The sequence below is a fragment of the Varanus komodoensis genome, unplaced genomic scaffold (assembly GCF_004798865.1).
Source record: "Varanus komodoensis strain SLA01 unplaced genomic scaffold, ASM479886v1 scaffold7_3, whole genome shotgun sequence".
NCBI lineage: Eukaryota > Metazoa > Chordata > Lepidosauria > Squamata > Varanidae > Varanus > Varanus komodoensis.
Window position 1 is genome coordinate 24715429 of NW_025336480.1, and position 13142 is coordinate 24728570.

Genomic DNA, 13142 nt, shown 5'->3' on the forward strand with positions numbered 1-13142 from the left:
TGGTTCAACATTTAATACTCCCTCTCCCTGTTCACCTCCACCTCAAGGCTGCTACCTTTGCAAGATAGGTGGAAAAGTATCTTACCTTGTATATTATCAATTTTTCTATCAGTGAAAAATTCAGTAATCTGGAAGATAGAGCACATGTGGACAGTTCAATGCAGGACATTCTGTAGCAACAGATAGCCATTTCCTTGCATTTTTCTACCCTTCTGAGGTAAAAACACTTACTTGCCTTTTTGAAAACAGACACTGCTAGAATTGCACAACATTCACATTTTCACATTCACCTTTTCCAGAGATTGTTGCACCCTGAGCTGTAGTTTGGCTATTTGATAAATAAGTTTTAAGCTAGCACTGCTTGTGGTCTGTCCCCAGCCATAGTTAAATCTATGCCATTGCATTGACATCCATCCCTCAGTGATCTTGGTACCTGTGTTCCTTTCTTATTGTCAAAGGTTTGGGTTAAAAGCTCCTTAGGATAGGGGCCAGTCTCCCCCCGCTCCGCCCCACGAATAATAACACTTGGATAATTTGTAGGAGCTTCTAACAGTTGGGTAAAAGAATGATTGGCTATTTAAAAAATGCACTCCTAGCAGAGTTCTTAATTAGCATTAATTAATTAGATTTAGAACCAGCTTTTCAAGAAACAGTAGTGAAAGCTGTTCAGAATTACAGGTTGCACTTCTTTGTTCTAATTTTTAAAAAATCTCAAGCTGCAAACTTATAGCCAGTGTGTATGTACAACTTGAGTTGGATTCTGCTCTGTTCTCACCATGGTTTATTCTTTGAAATACAGCAGTGAGTAATGAGAGGTGGTGTAACATAAAAGTTCGGGGTTTTGTTCACTTCAAACATTTCTGCAGATTACTGTAACTTAAATGCTGAGATGATAAATGCTTTTTAAAATAATTGCTAAAACAAAGTTTTGCATTAGTGATCTGTGCTGGTTTCGGAGAAGAGTTCAGAAATGCTTTTATACAATTGTAAATAACATTGCAGTTGTTGGGTGTGTGAATCTCTGTTTTTGTTTAGATTTGCGAACAACTTTGCAAATGTGGTACAGTATCTAACAATAGCTCATGAGCTTTCATGTACTCCTGACTTTTCCCTCTTAGCCCCTGCATATGGCTTGCAGAAAGAAGGCTGGATTTTCATTTCTTGTTCGTTCAATATGGGTTACTTTCATGTTTGAAAATTGAAAACGCGTGTTTTTCAGTGTGGTGTATGAATGTGGATGCCCTCTGACTACACCTGCTTCTAATTTCCTGACTTGAAAGGAAAGCCCATCAAATGAAAAAGACAACAATTTCTCTGACACGCTGCTCCAAAACTCCTTGTTTTACAGAAGTTCTTTGTAATGCCATCTTGGTTCCATTGATAGGTGACTCAGAGATGTAAGTTTAGAATACCGAGTGATATTTTACTTTATCCTATGTTGAGGGTTTTGTTTTAAAGACTGTTGCGGTTACTTCAGAAATCTGCTTAAGGCCAATCATGGTGTATGTATGGGGCTTTATGACAGGCTCAAATGAAAAATGATACGTATTGTAATAAAAGGTCATGTAAACTGATAAAGAGAGTTACAGTGGTAACACTCAAACTTTGCATGCTTTTCATGTTTTATTGTAGAAATATTGCCAGAACATAAGAATTAAAGCCCTTCAGATGAGTTGCTGGTTTAATAATGACAGGACAAAAGTTGTTGGATATATTTTGAGGACTACTGTTGTACACACTGTGTGTGCTGTAAAAGTGTAGGCTAACTTTAGGAACAAGTCATTCTGATATTACGAATATAGGGAGGGACAAACTACACGTTATGCAGGTGATCTTGCAACTGGATCTTATAACATTTTTTTTAATGACACAGAACTGCTAACTTGATTAGAGCAATGGCTGAAGAAGGAAGGAGGCATTGAATCCACTCATCTGCCCAGCTACTGCTTGTCTTGTGCAGGACTAGTTCATAAACACGGAAATGTGGACCCTTTCATTTTAGCCAAATAGCTTTCAGCAGATTGAATAATCAGATTTACAATAAAATTGGCAAAGCCAAGTAAAGGAAAATACCTTGTCATTTGATTATTTTATGGTATCAAAAATACAACAATAAAATAAAAGTAAGGCAGTAAATAAAGCCAAGAATGAAAAAGACAACTGTGGCATAAAATGTTACAATTCATGAAAAGACTAAGGCAAATAAATCACTCATCACCTAAAACAGTGATGGTGAACCTTTTAGAGACTGAGTGCCCAGAACACAACCCTAAACCGACTTATTTATTGCAAAGTGCCAACACTGCAATAAAACCTGAATACTGAGGTTTTAGTTTAGAAAAAACAACTCACAGCCAGTCCAAGCAAGCAAGCAAGCAATTATATATATATCTCCTTGGCAGGACACTGACTGGCCATGCAAAAGCTCGGACGAGTCACAGCTAATGAGCCATGGCTCATGACGTCATTGCCTGGTGCCGCTTCTCCTTTCTGAGCATGTGCATGCCCGTTATCTGATGCTTGGCTGCTGGGACAATGCTGGGGCGACTTGGCTCACATGCCGACAGAGAGGGCTCTGAATGCCCACTGTGGCATGCATGCCATAGGTTCGCCACCACTGACCTAGAGCATGAAATGAAGCAATGAAAGCACCACATAGGCACTCTGTGGTTGCTACTCACCTTGCTTCTGCAGACAAGTTATACCCAAAGACAGACTGTAGATGAAGGTTTTAGTGTTTAGGTAGGTTTATATAGAAGTAGAATGCTTTTAGGTACCCAGATCTCAAGGACGAACAAGAGGAAGTACTTCTTCACCTGATGTATAGTTGAACTATGGAATTCACTGCCACAAGAAGTGGTGATGACCACCAAATTGGGTGGCTTTAAAAAAGGATTGGACAGTCATGGAAGAAGAAGCTATCAGTTGCTACTAGCCTTGCTGGCTATGTGCTGCCTCTTTCACCAGAAGTGGCATGCCTGCACGGACCAGTTGATGAGGAGCTTGGGTGGGCAGAGGTCTTGCCATCCTGCTTGGGTGATCCTGTGGACAACTGGTTGCTGCTTTGTGTACAGAATGCTGGACCACATGGACCTTGGGTCTGATCCAGCAGGGCTTTTCTTGTTTTCTGGTGTACTACTTGGTAACATTCTGTACTAATTAAAATTTCCAAGTAGTTTTTGAAAGCAGCCCCATGTATAGCACATTGACATAACTTGACCCAAATGTTAATAAGGCATGGAAAACAAGTTGCAGCCTTTTGTGAGGGCCAGAGGGCAGTGAAGTTGGAGGTGCATAGGACTTGCCTGACTCATACCATTCAATATGTCCTAACTCCTTCTATTTAGACACGAGAGGATGGTGATGATCATGGCAAGAGCCTTACTCTTGTTCACTATCCCACTCCTGAGGCAGAAGGTGACCAAGGAGGGACTGTCAAACTGAACGTCCCTTAGTTGGATTCCCCTGAAGTGGAATTGGATCTGTCTTCATCTTCCTCTTCAGAATAAGAAATGCAGAGCCAGTCGTCAGCATCACCAACAAAGGATAACTGGACTTACATTAAAGAACAGTTGAAGAACAATCCTTAATTTTGGAAGTTCTGCAAGTTTATGCCCCAGTCACCGATCTTAATAATGGATTTCTTTGAAACCAAAGCCATTGGACTGGTTGCTTTGCCAGGTCTCCTGTCTTTTCAGAGCAGAATCCTGGGAAAAGCCCTCTTCTGTCTCCCTACCACACCTTCATCCAAGTGGATGAAGAATTTGTACCTGCTACACCAACTTTTATTAATTTCAAGTCTGGCCTTAACAAGGCATTGTCTAAGCTACACTGAGCTCAGTAGCTTCCTAAGTTAGATGCAGTAGGCTAAAAGGGATATTCTTTGCAGCACTGCAATACTGCATTACAAACTATTGAACCTGTATGAGTTGATACAACTTTTCCTTTGGTAGGAGTCAGCATCCCTTGCTTAAACTTTTGCCTGATGACAACAGAAAATTATATATCTATTTAAAATGGAAGCCATTGGCTTAGCCAAACAAAAGCTAATATGACCAAGCACATGGCAAAGTATGGGAATAAATTCGTAATGGGGCAAGTGCTCTGTGTAGTTTTGTTTGGTTGCATACTGTGGGATTCTGCAAAGGCTTATCATCCCATATTGAGACTATATCATTTGACACCAACCCATCATCCGGTCAAACAATTGGTCCAGTTAACTCAATCATCAATTTGAAGAGAGAGTTCCCCCAAGAAATTTGAAGAAGACTTAGATGGGCAGCAATGAAGGAACTAGAAAATATTATCAAGAGTAAGGATGTTTCACTGGAGGCCAAGGCCAAGATCATCCACACTGTGTATTCCTGATCATATTGTATGGGTGTGAAAGGTGGACAGAGAGAAAATTGATGTGTTTGAAACATGGTACTGGAGGAGAACTTCATTGAATACCCTGAACTGACAGAAAAATAAATCAGTCTTTGATTGGGCCAGCATTTCACTCTCAGCCCCAACCATCCTTACAGGGTGGTGGTTGCTAAAATGGAACTACATAAACCTCCTTGGGTTTTTCAGAAGAAGAAAAAAGGGATGATATAAATGAGATGTAATAATATCTTTCGCTGTAAGCAAAAATGATGAAACTGGAGGTGTTGTACTTCAGGCATATCATGAGAGAACAAGACTAACTGGAGAGGGCAATAATGCTAGGGGAAGTCAAAGGCAGAAGAAGAAGAGGAGGAGCAACTATGAGCTAGTATAATTTCCTACAGGAAGATACAACCTTGAGTTTGCAAGAGCTGAGCTGGGCTGTCAAGGATAAGACATTTGGGAGGGTATTCATTCTTATGAATTCTTATGAACATTCATATCCATAAACCAGAGAAAACTTGATGACACTCCACCACTAGCAGCAATAGATTTACTGGTCTGTGTCTCAAGTGTTTTTGTTTTGCAGAAACTTCTATTTCTCGGCTATATCCCTGTAGTTAAATAAAATAAAAGATTGTATTGATAATGACTGCTTGCCATAGATATATATCTAAATAAATAACTCTTCTTATTTCTTTTTCAAAGCTAGTATTGAACTGTCTGTCATAGTTCACTTCTAGCTTCTGTCTGTCTGTCTGAGCAAACCACCTTTCCCTTTCAGATAATTTTTTTTTTCCTCATGATGCTGGCAAAACAGGCTGTAAGTGCTGTCAGACTTACTTGCTGATCATCCTGTGTTCTGGTCCTTATCCCCTTGTAGTCTGGTAGCCCTTCGTCAGACTTCTGACCTCTCTCTTTACTTCCTCCTCCCTGCCTATTCACTGACCATTTGTGATGTCATAAACAACCTATTTGTAAGATGATGTCATTAGCTTAGTTACCTTGACATCAAAAGGGGATGAGGCACTCTGGAGCCAACTGACGGGGTGGATGATTCAGTTATATCACTATAACATATAATTTAATTGTTGAATTTTAATTCACTTTCTAGCTCGTGAAGCAATTCTTGGTAAAGTATTTAATATGTTTGTTTTCTGATGTCATTTTAAAACAGGTTATTTTAAGGAACAATATAAGTCAGTGGTTTTCAACATTTCCACAAATGGGGACTGGTGAAAACAGGAAAACCACCTGGGGGATCGCTGAGACAGAAACAAAAAGCACCATAGACATAATACAATATTCTGTGTATTAGTTTGCAAACACAAGAGCAAAAATATGAAAATTCTTCCTAACAACCAGAAACCAAGCAACAAAAAATGCCAATGGAAGAACAAAATACCAAAACTGGCGCAGCATGGCTCCAAACTGGCTCCCACTGAGCCGTCTCTCCTCTCCCTGGCTCCCCCTAGTGGGATTGGCACCCCCCCACAACATGATGCCAACCAAGGAAGAGATGGCGGAGCATAGCCACCCCCCATATTAGTCTACAGCGAGAAGGATGCGCCCCACCCCTCATGAACCAGCAGGAAATCTCTTGTGGACCAGTGGATGAAAACCACAGATACAAGTAATTTAAAAATCTATTTAAGCAACTCTTTGTAGGGAGTTATTGAGGCCTTGAAACCAGGAAATCAACACCATAAGCGGTGTTTGATAAATTAATCTTCCTTATATTAGGCAGTACGTTATGGATTTTTGAATGATACTTTGGTAGGGGCTGAGCAACTTGGAACCATTTTCTGTGAATGATTGGAAGACACCTATTTCTGTGATGTATCAGAGCTTTGAACTGTGTAAATCCTTGGATTTTACACACACGTAGTGGCTTTAATAATGCTAATCAAAAAGTATTTGAGATTAATTAGCTAATAATAATAATCTGGACATGTTACAGGTATTGTCAGTTCAACTGGTATTTTTTTGTTTTCACAAGTGCTTGACAGAATCCTTACAAAGGAGGGTTGGGTGGCACCTGGCCCGTGTCTTAAAGTCTAGGTCTGCCCATCATGTGCAAAGTGGGTGTGATTTAAACTGTAAAAGAGGAGGAATGCTGGACCCCTCAGACTTTCTCCATGCAGTCTATCCATCCCTTGAGGACATTTTTCCCTAGCCACACTCTACTCCAAGAAATAAGCTTTGCTGTGAGTGAAGAAGCAATGGCTACAGATATGAAACGAGAAACACATGAGTAGATGGTGATTTTTTCCCACCATTCTGTCCAGAGCACCCCTTTTGTGCTTTAGAGTACTCAGGTCTGCTGCTGCCTTATTTAGGTTGGCTACTTACCTCACCTGCTTTATTACTGTTTAATAATATTATTCTTAAGCACATGCATTTAGGAGGAAGTCGCATTGAACATAGTGGCACTTCCTTATGAGTAAATATACATATTATATTGAAAGCTATGAAACTCTCAAATGATGTGGTGCTTGAATGCTATGTTTCTAGTTTTGTATAGATTGAAAACAAATACTTTCTCAGTGAGCTCCCTCATTATTCTAAAATATTTATTTATGTATGTAATTTGTGTTTCACAATTTTATATGTAAATACAAGAGTTTGGTGTCTGTTATAAACTGTGTGCAAGGAAACCTGTAGGGTTAATTTTATATGGTTGCATGTTTATACAGAAAAAGCTCTACAGTTCCTATAATGGATTGGCTGGAGGAAGGCTTTTTTCTGTCTAAACACGCATAGGATTGCACCCTAAATCTGTTAAAGTGGCAAAAAAGAGGACATGGTGCTAAAGAAAACATTAAACTTGTTAGAGGGTTTTTGCAACCGCATTCTTTTTATGTTCTGCTGGTATGTGCTTCTCCACTTTCCAGTTATTGTAAAATATATGCTTCCATGTTTGTAGGTGTTTAATGTCAGTGAGGGCTTGAGATTAAAATACATTCTCTACAACTGAGTCTTTGTTTATTTTGTATAGTTTTTGAAAGGCAAGTAAAGAGTAGTTATGTCCCTTCCTCCACTGCAGCCGCAGTAACGATTGCACAAAATGATTTATTGTTACATATGTAGTAATTGTTCTGAAAAACAGAAGTAACTCTTTTCTCCTGAAAGAATGTGTTATATGTTCCTTTGAATTTTTGACCAACAATTCGCTCATCATTTTCTAACTGCAGTACTACCTACCTTTGAAGGCTTACATAAATTGGCATTAATTAAACATCATTGTACCCTTTTATCTCTGAGAGTACTTATTTTTGTAATAAAACTAAGTCTTGACTGAATTCACAGATTTTTTTGTAGAGATTCAAGTGAGAGGAATATATGATATTAAGCTGGTCGTTCCCCCCCCCCCAAATAATTTGGGACATCAGATGCCATCAGTCCCATCCAGCATTGCTAATGATCAGGAGTTCTGGGAGGTATAGTCCAAAATATCTAAGGAGGGCAAGTTCAGGGATGGATGGTTTGCATCCTTCATGTTTGAATGAGTGAATTGTTAGAACTGTGCAGTTTTAGCTGTATTTATATGGATTAAAACCCCAGATGTCTTTTCTACTCTTAGCAATAAGAATTAACTAAACTGCATGTTTGTTATTTGCTCCTGGCCAAATAAAAGCACTTTCCTAACTTACTACTTGCCTGTAATGTTGAAAATAGGCTGTCTAATTCTCTAGTCTCTTCAGGCTACATGTGGAGACTTGGATGAGGGAATGCTTGTCCATGCCAAAAAGTTCTCTTCATATAGAAAACTTAGGTTATGCTAGAACCCTTGTTATACATCTGGAGAGAACACTTTTGTATGGAGGAACATTCCCTCATGTGAGCCCCCACCTGTTGTCTCATGCAGGAGAGCTCAGATTCAAGTCTGATGTACCAGTGAGAAACAAGTCGCTATTTAGGTCTTTTGGTGCTGTGTTGTGTGATAGAGAGAAGCCATCATATGCTGTTTCTTCTGGTTGCTAAAGCGAATGAGAGCACAGCTAAACTATTTAAAAGAGGTCAAGGGATTTTATCTCTGGCAGGCAAGTTTTATGTATTAACCTTATGTGTGTAGACAGAATATGTAAAAATCAAAAGAGAAAATGACCAGCAGAAACCATTTTTCATCCATCAGCCAGCTGCTGGTAAAGCTAGAGGGTGTGTCCATGCTGCCCAGCTGTGTTCTGCAGTCCCTTGGAGGATGCCAAGAAATGTGGAGGTGAAAAACTCTGGGTGTATCACAGCTGGCAAGCCCTTATTGCCGAATCCATGAAGTACATAGTTGGCACAACTTCTGGGATCCTGGCTTTGTAGCATGGAGTTTGAGAAATAATTTACTTTAACTTAGTGCTTGAGAGGCTAACTCCGAGACAGTCAACAGTAGTCAAGGAGCAGCGTCACTATCAGTATTCATATTGAAATCACCCACCTCTTCAATAACAGCTCTGTTTTATTAATGGCATTTCAAACAAAGTTGTTGAAAGAGTTGCTGGATGTAAGGCCACTTTATGTTGTAGTAGCAATGCATGTTGAAACAAGATAAATTAAAATTATCTGCTTGGTTGGGGACTGTCTTGGCAAAGAGAGGGGTTTGGTTGTGAAAGACTCCTCTGGGAATTCCTCTTCCATCCCATAGTTTACCCTATTCAGTAGTATGTTCAGGGGACTGGAGAAGCTGTCCTGGGAAGGAGAAGGCAGGGAAGTGCTCTTTTACCTCCATAGTTGCCCAAGCATGATTATGGATCCAGCCAATTACCTCAACATGGCTTGATGTCCCTAATAGTTAACATGGGTAGGTCAGTTCCCAAGAGTGAGCCAGTGCAGTGTAATGATTAGAGTGCTGGACTGGGATCTTTGGGGATCCAGGATTTAGTCCTCACTGGGAGATCTTGGGCTAGTCATTGATTCTCAGGCTAAACTAACGCACAGAACATCTGTGAGGATAAAATGAAGTGGAGGTTCATATAAACTGTCCCGGGTTCCTTGTAAGAGGTAGACAGGTGGGGTATAAATGTAATATAACAACAACAACAACAATAGATTTTGTATTGCAGAAGTAGCTGACCAAAGCAATCTGGAAAAAACCCTCTTTGAAGGAGACCAGAAGAGTGGCTACCTGGAGAAGGGCCTTTTCTGCTGTGGCACCCCAGTTATGGAACATGCTCCCCAGAGAGGTGCGCCTGATGCCAACACTTTATTCTGTTTGGCACCAGGCTGAAACCTGTTTATTTTCCCAACATTTTAAGTCTGTCTTGTTGTTCTAATGGGGTTTTATCTGAGGATTGATAATGCTGTGCCTCTTATTTTAGTAGTATCCTGAGACTTTTATGATAGGACAGTATAAAAAAAGCTTTTACTACACACATACATGCATACATACATGGGAATTCTTGGGAATTTGGGAATAATTAATGAAGTAGATTTTTAACATAATTAAACATAATATCTTGTGCATAATACAAAGGTAACATGCAGTCTAAAGTACTGTGTTAGCATTGATTGATGTAAGCAAATTATAGGCCAAAATATTTAGAAGGTCAGAATTTCATCTTTGTAGCAGCAGAACTGATAGTGAGGGATCATGGAATTAGTAGGCCAAAACATCTGGAGGGTCATGGGTTGCCCTTCCATGGCATAGATAATGACATCTTAATTATAAGGTATGCAACTTTGATACTTGCTGTGAATATTTTATGTCTAAGAGAAAGAATGCATGTGCACCTAGCAAAAGTAACTGCTTTGCATCTCTTTACCCTGCCTGCTGTCGTTCACCTTTGCCAATATCTTGAGGCTTCTTGTTTGGGGCCCTTGGACAAAACTAAAATGTAACTAAGTTTCTTGCCAGAAGGGGCATTCTTCCATCCATTTGAGTGTGGCAGAAACCTTGGGAGTGAGGAAGGAGTTGTATGAAATCACACTAAGTACCCAAATAATACTGGAAATGTATCTGTTGACTGACTTTGCTGGCACATAAGGGAAGGAGACATTTGATAGAAGTTTGAATGTTGCCTTAAATCTAGTTGGAACTGATCTCACCCTCCACCCAGTCTGTGAAACTTCAGACATGCGAAGAATAACATCATTTCTGAAATGTGTTGTATCTTCAACCAGTTCACAGCTATGTGCTCCATGAACACAAAATCCTTCAGCACATCATTGCATGGGTGGACTTGCCCTTCCTGTCTTTCCATTTGCATGCCTAATCTGTTCTGGAGGGCCCCAATGACCAGAACACATTGGGGGTAGATATATGGGGCTGCAAGGGAAGGGGGAATTTGTTCATACAGGCCTGTGGGGTCTTCTGCCAGGTGGGCACCATTGGCAGATCGATTGTCTAAGTAATTTGTTGGCCTTGGTTATTAATCTGTAAAAAGAATCGTCTGACACATGGTTTGAGTGGACATGGATGAGAGTAGGTTTGTCAAGCACTTTGCTGGTATTTGAGTCCTAAGTATGTAGATACTTTTTTTGAAAGTAATATTTATTGCTTGCACTTGAAATAAAAACTATCCCTGTAATATAAAAGAACTAATTGGAAGACTAATTAATACAAAATGAAATATTGTATTCACTTATAAATATTCATATTCACTTATTAAATGTCCTTTTCTTTTGCATTCTTTTGCTGCCTTCAACTCATTGAAATATTACTGAGAAGACTTGTACAGAGAAAAGAGTGCTAAAACAACCTGCCCCTTCAAAAAATGTTCCATTAAGATAGTGAATTTTCACCATACTCATATGCATTAACCATGGTTGCTAAATGTGTGTGTTTTATGTAGGTTGTGGAGAGCACCTGGTTCGGACCTTACTGGCCAGAGAATGTTCGTGTGCTTTGCAAAATGAGGATGCGCATCAAGCTCTGCTAGAAACTATGCAAAACAAGTTTATTAGTAAGTACGAAACTTGTCAGCAAAGCTTTTATATTTTCCCTTGATATTCTTTAGTAGCTAACGGCAGCCTCCTCCTGGCCTGACTCCTTTCTCTGCACCATCCCCAACATTCCAAAGCACTTTCCATCTAATAGCAGATTCTGGGTTCTTTAATCTCAGAATTGGTGTGCCCTTGTGACAGCAAGTGAGTAAGCGGTCTCCTGCACACTCATTGCTTCCACTTTCATTCAACAACCAGGAATCTCCCATGGGGCATCCCTGGGTTGTTGATTGAAAGTGGAAGTGGGAAGCATATGGAGAGGCAGGCAGTGCACTTGCACATTCCTGCTCATCCATGGCAATCCCTGGGCCAATTCCTGGGTTTAACCCAAGAGCTGACCCCGGAATTGCTGTTATTTGCAAATCAGGTCTATGTCAATTTTCTGCTTCACAATCTCCCCAGCTTTGCTTCAAGGACACATTCTTAGAACATGAACACACTCACTTCAGCACTATGAAATCAGTGCTCTGTTAGTTATCACCACTTAACATAGAACATGTGACATTTTCTGTTATATAGATAGCCGGTGATGTTGTACCTCTTCCTTTGAATGCTTAGCACAGCTCATGCAGTTTCCTTTAAACCCTGAAACAAGTGCATACAATCTTAATGAATGTTCCACAGAGTAACGGAATGAAGTCTCTCCAGAGTGGTACCCATATTAGTTTGTGGCAGAAGTCTACCAAAGAATTTAGTAGTAGCTTAAAGGCCACAGAATTATTAGGGCATACATTTTGTGGAATAAAATGTATTTGATATGTAGATTCTAGTTTACAACCGCTTCTGCCATAATTTAAAGGTCCCACAGGGCCATCCATTGCTTTTTTGTTATGCCAATTACAGCAAAAGACTTTGGTATCTTTGGAGCTCTTGTGGTATGAGCATGTACAATGTAGTCTGTAGACAGGATGCATGGAATGCTCTGGAAGGTTGTTGAGTCTGTAGTCTTCACCCCACCCTCATGCAGTTAACGAATTTGTACATCTGTAGGACCAGGGCCAGACATTTATGCTTTCCAATTAGTATTCTTCAGTGATACAGTACCTGTTTCAACCCATAGCAGCTTTAGATTATGAACTCTGCATTATCTGTGATTCCTTCTAGAAGAAATTGAAGCGCCAGTGGTCTCTTAATGATCTGTCTTCAGGTCCAGACTTTGGCAAATAAATAAGGAGAATGTGTACAAACAGTATTTTTTTTGCAGAATTTGTTGTAGATATTCCGTTAATAGTTGCAAAACTAGACCTGAAGAGATAAATGTCTTTAGAAATAGATGTCTTATACAAAGCAGAACCAGTGTTAGTGTACGCTCTCGGATCAGCAGGCAATACAAAGTACAGAAAAGCAGCATAAAGAAACATTTGTGGAGCTAGGTACAGTAGAACAATGAGGTAGTAATACTGAAATTTGCTGGGGTTTATTTCCCCCAATCTTTTGTTCAGTTCTTTCCCCACTATCTTGCCCTTCTGCTTTCTACATTTTTGATTTTTGTTTATTTCCATTTGTATGGAAGTATGAATGGATATGCATATGTAAGGAAAGAGATAAAAAAGTCCACAACAAGTCCTTAATAAATGGAAGTTTTTATCAAAAGGTGAAATTGTAAGCAGAGGGTTGAAGGAAAGGATGGGGGAATGGATTCTAGATTAAAAATGAGCAATTACCTCAGTGGTGGCGCCTAAGTTATGGAATGCGCTCCCCAGAGAGGTCCGCCTGGCGCCGTCGTTATTTGTTTTTCGGCGCCAGGCGAAGACCTTTTTATTTAAGCAGCATTTTAAATGTTAATATCATTGAATTTTATTTGGCTTATTTTATTCCAATGTATATATTTTAATTGTTAT

General features: G+C 39.7%; 1 protein-coding gene across 11 annotated transcripts in view; it reads left to right on the forward strand.

Annotated features, from left to right (window-relative positions):
• Positions 1-13142, forward strand: part of TASP1 (taspase 1) — a 137942-nt gene that overhangs the window by 52229 nt on the left and 72571 nt on the right. For all 11 annotated transcript variants that reach the window (XM_044454274.1, XM_044454276.1, XM_044454278.1 and 8 more), the window contains one exon: positions 11151-11261. In XM_044454274.1, coding sequence (XP_044310209.1) covers positions 11151-11261 — 111 coding nt within the window. The remainder of the gene's footprint in view (positions 1-11150; positions 11262-13142) is intronic.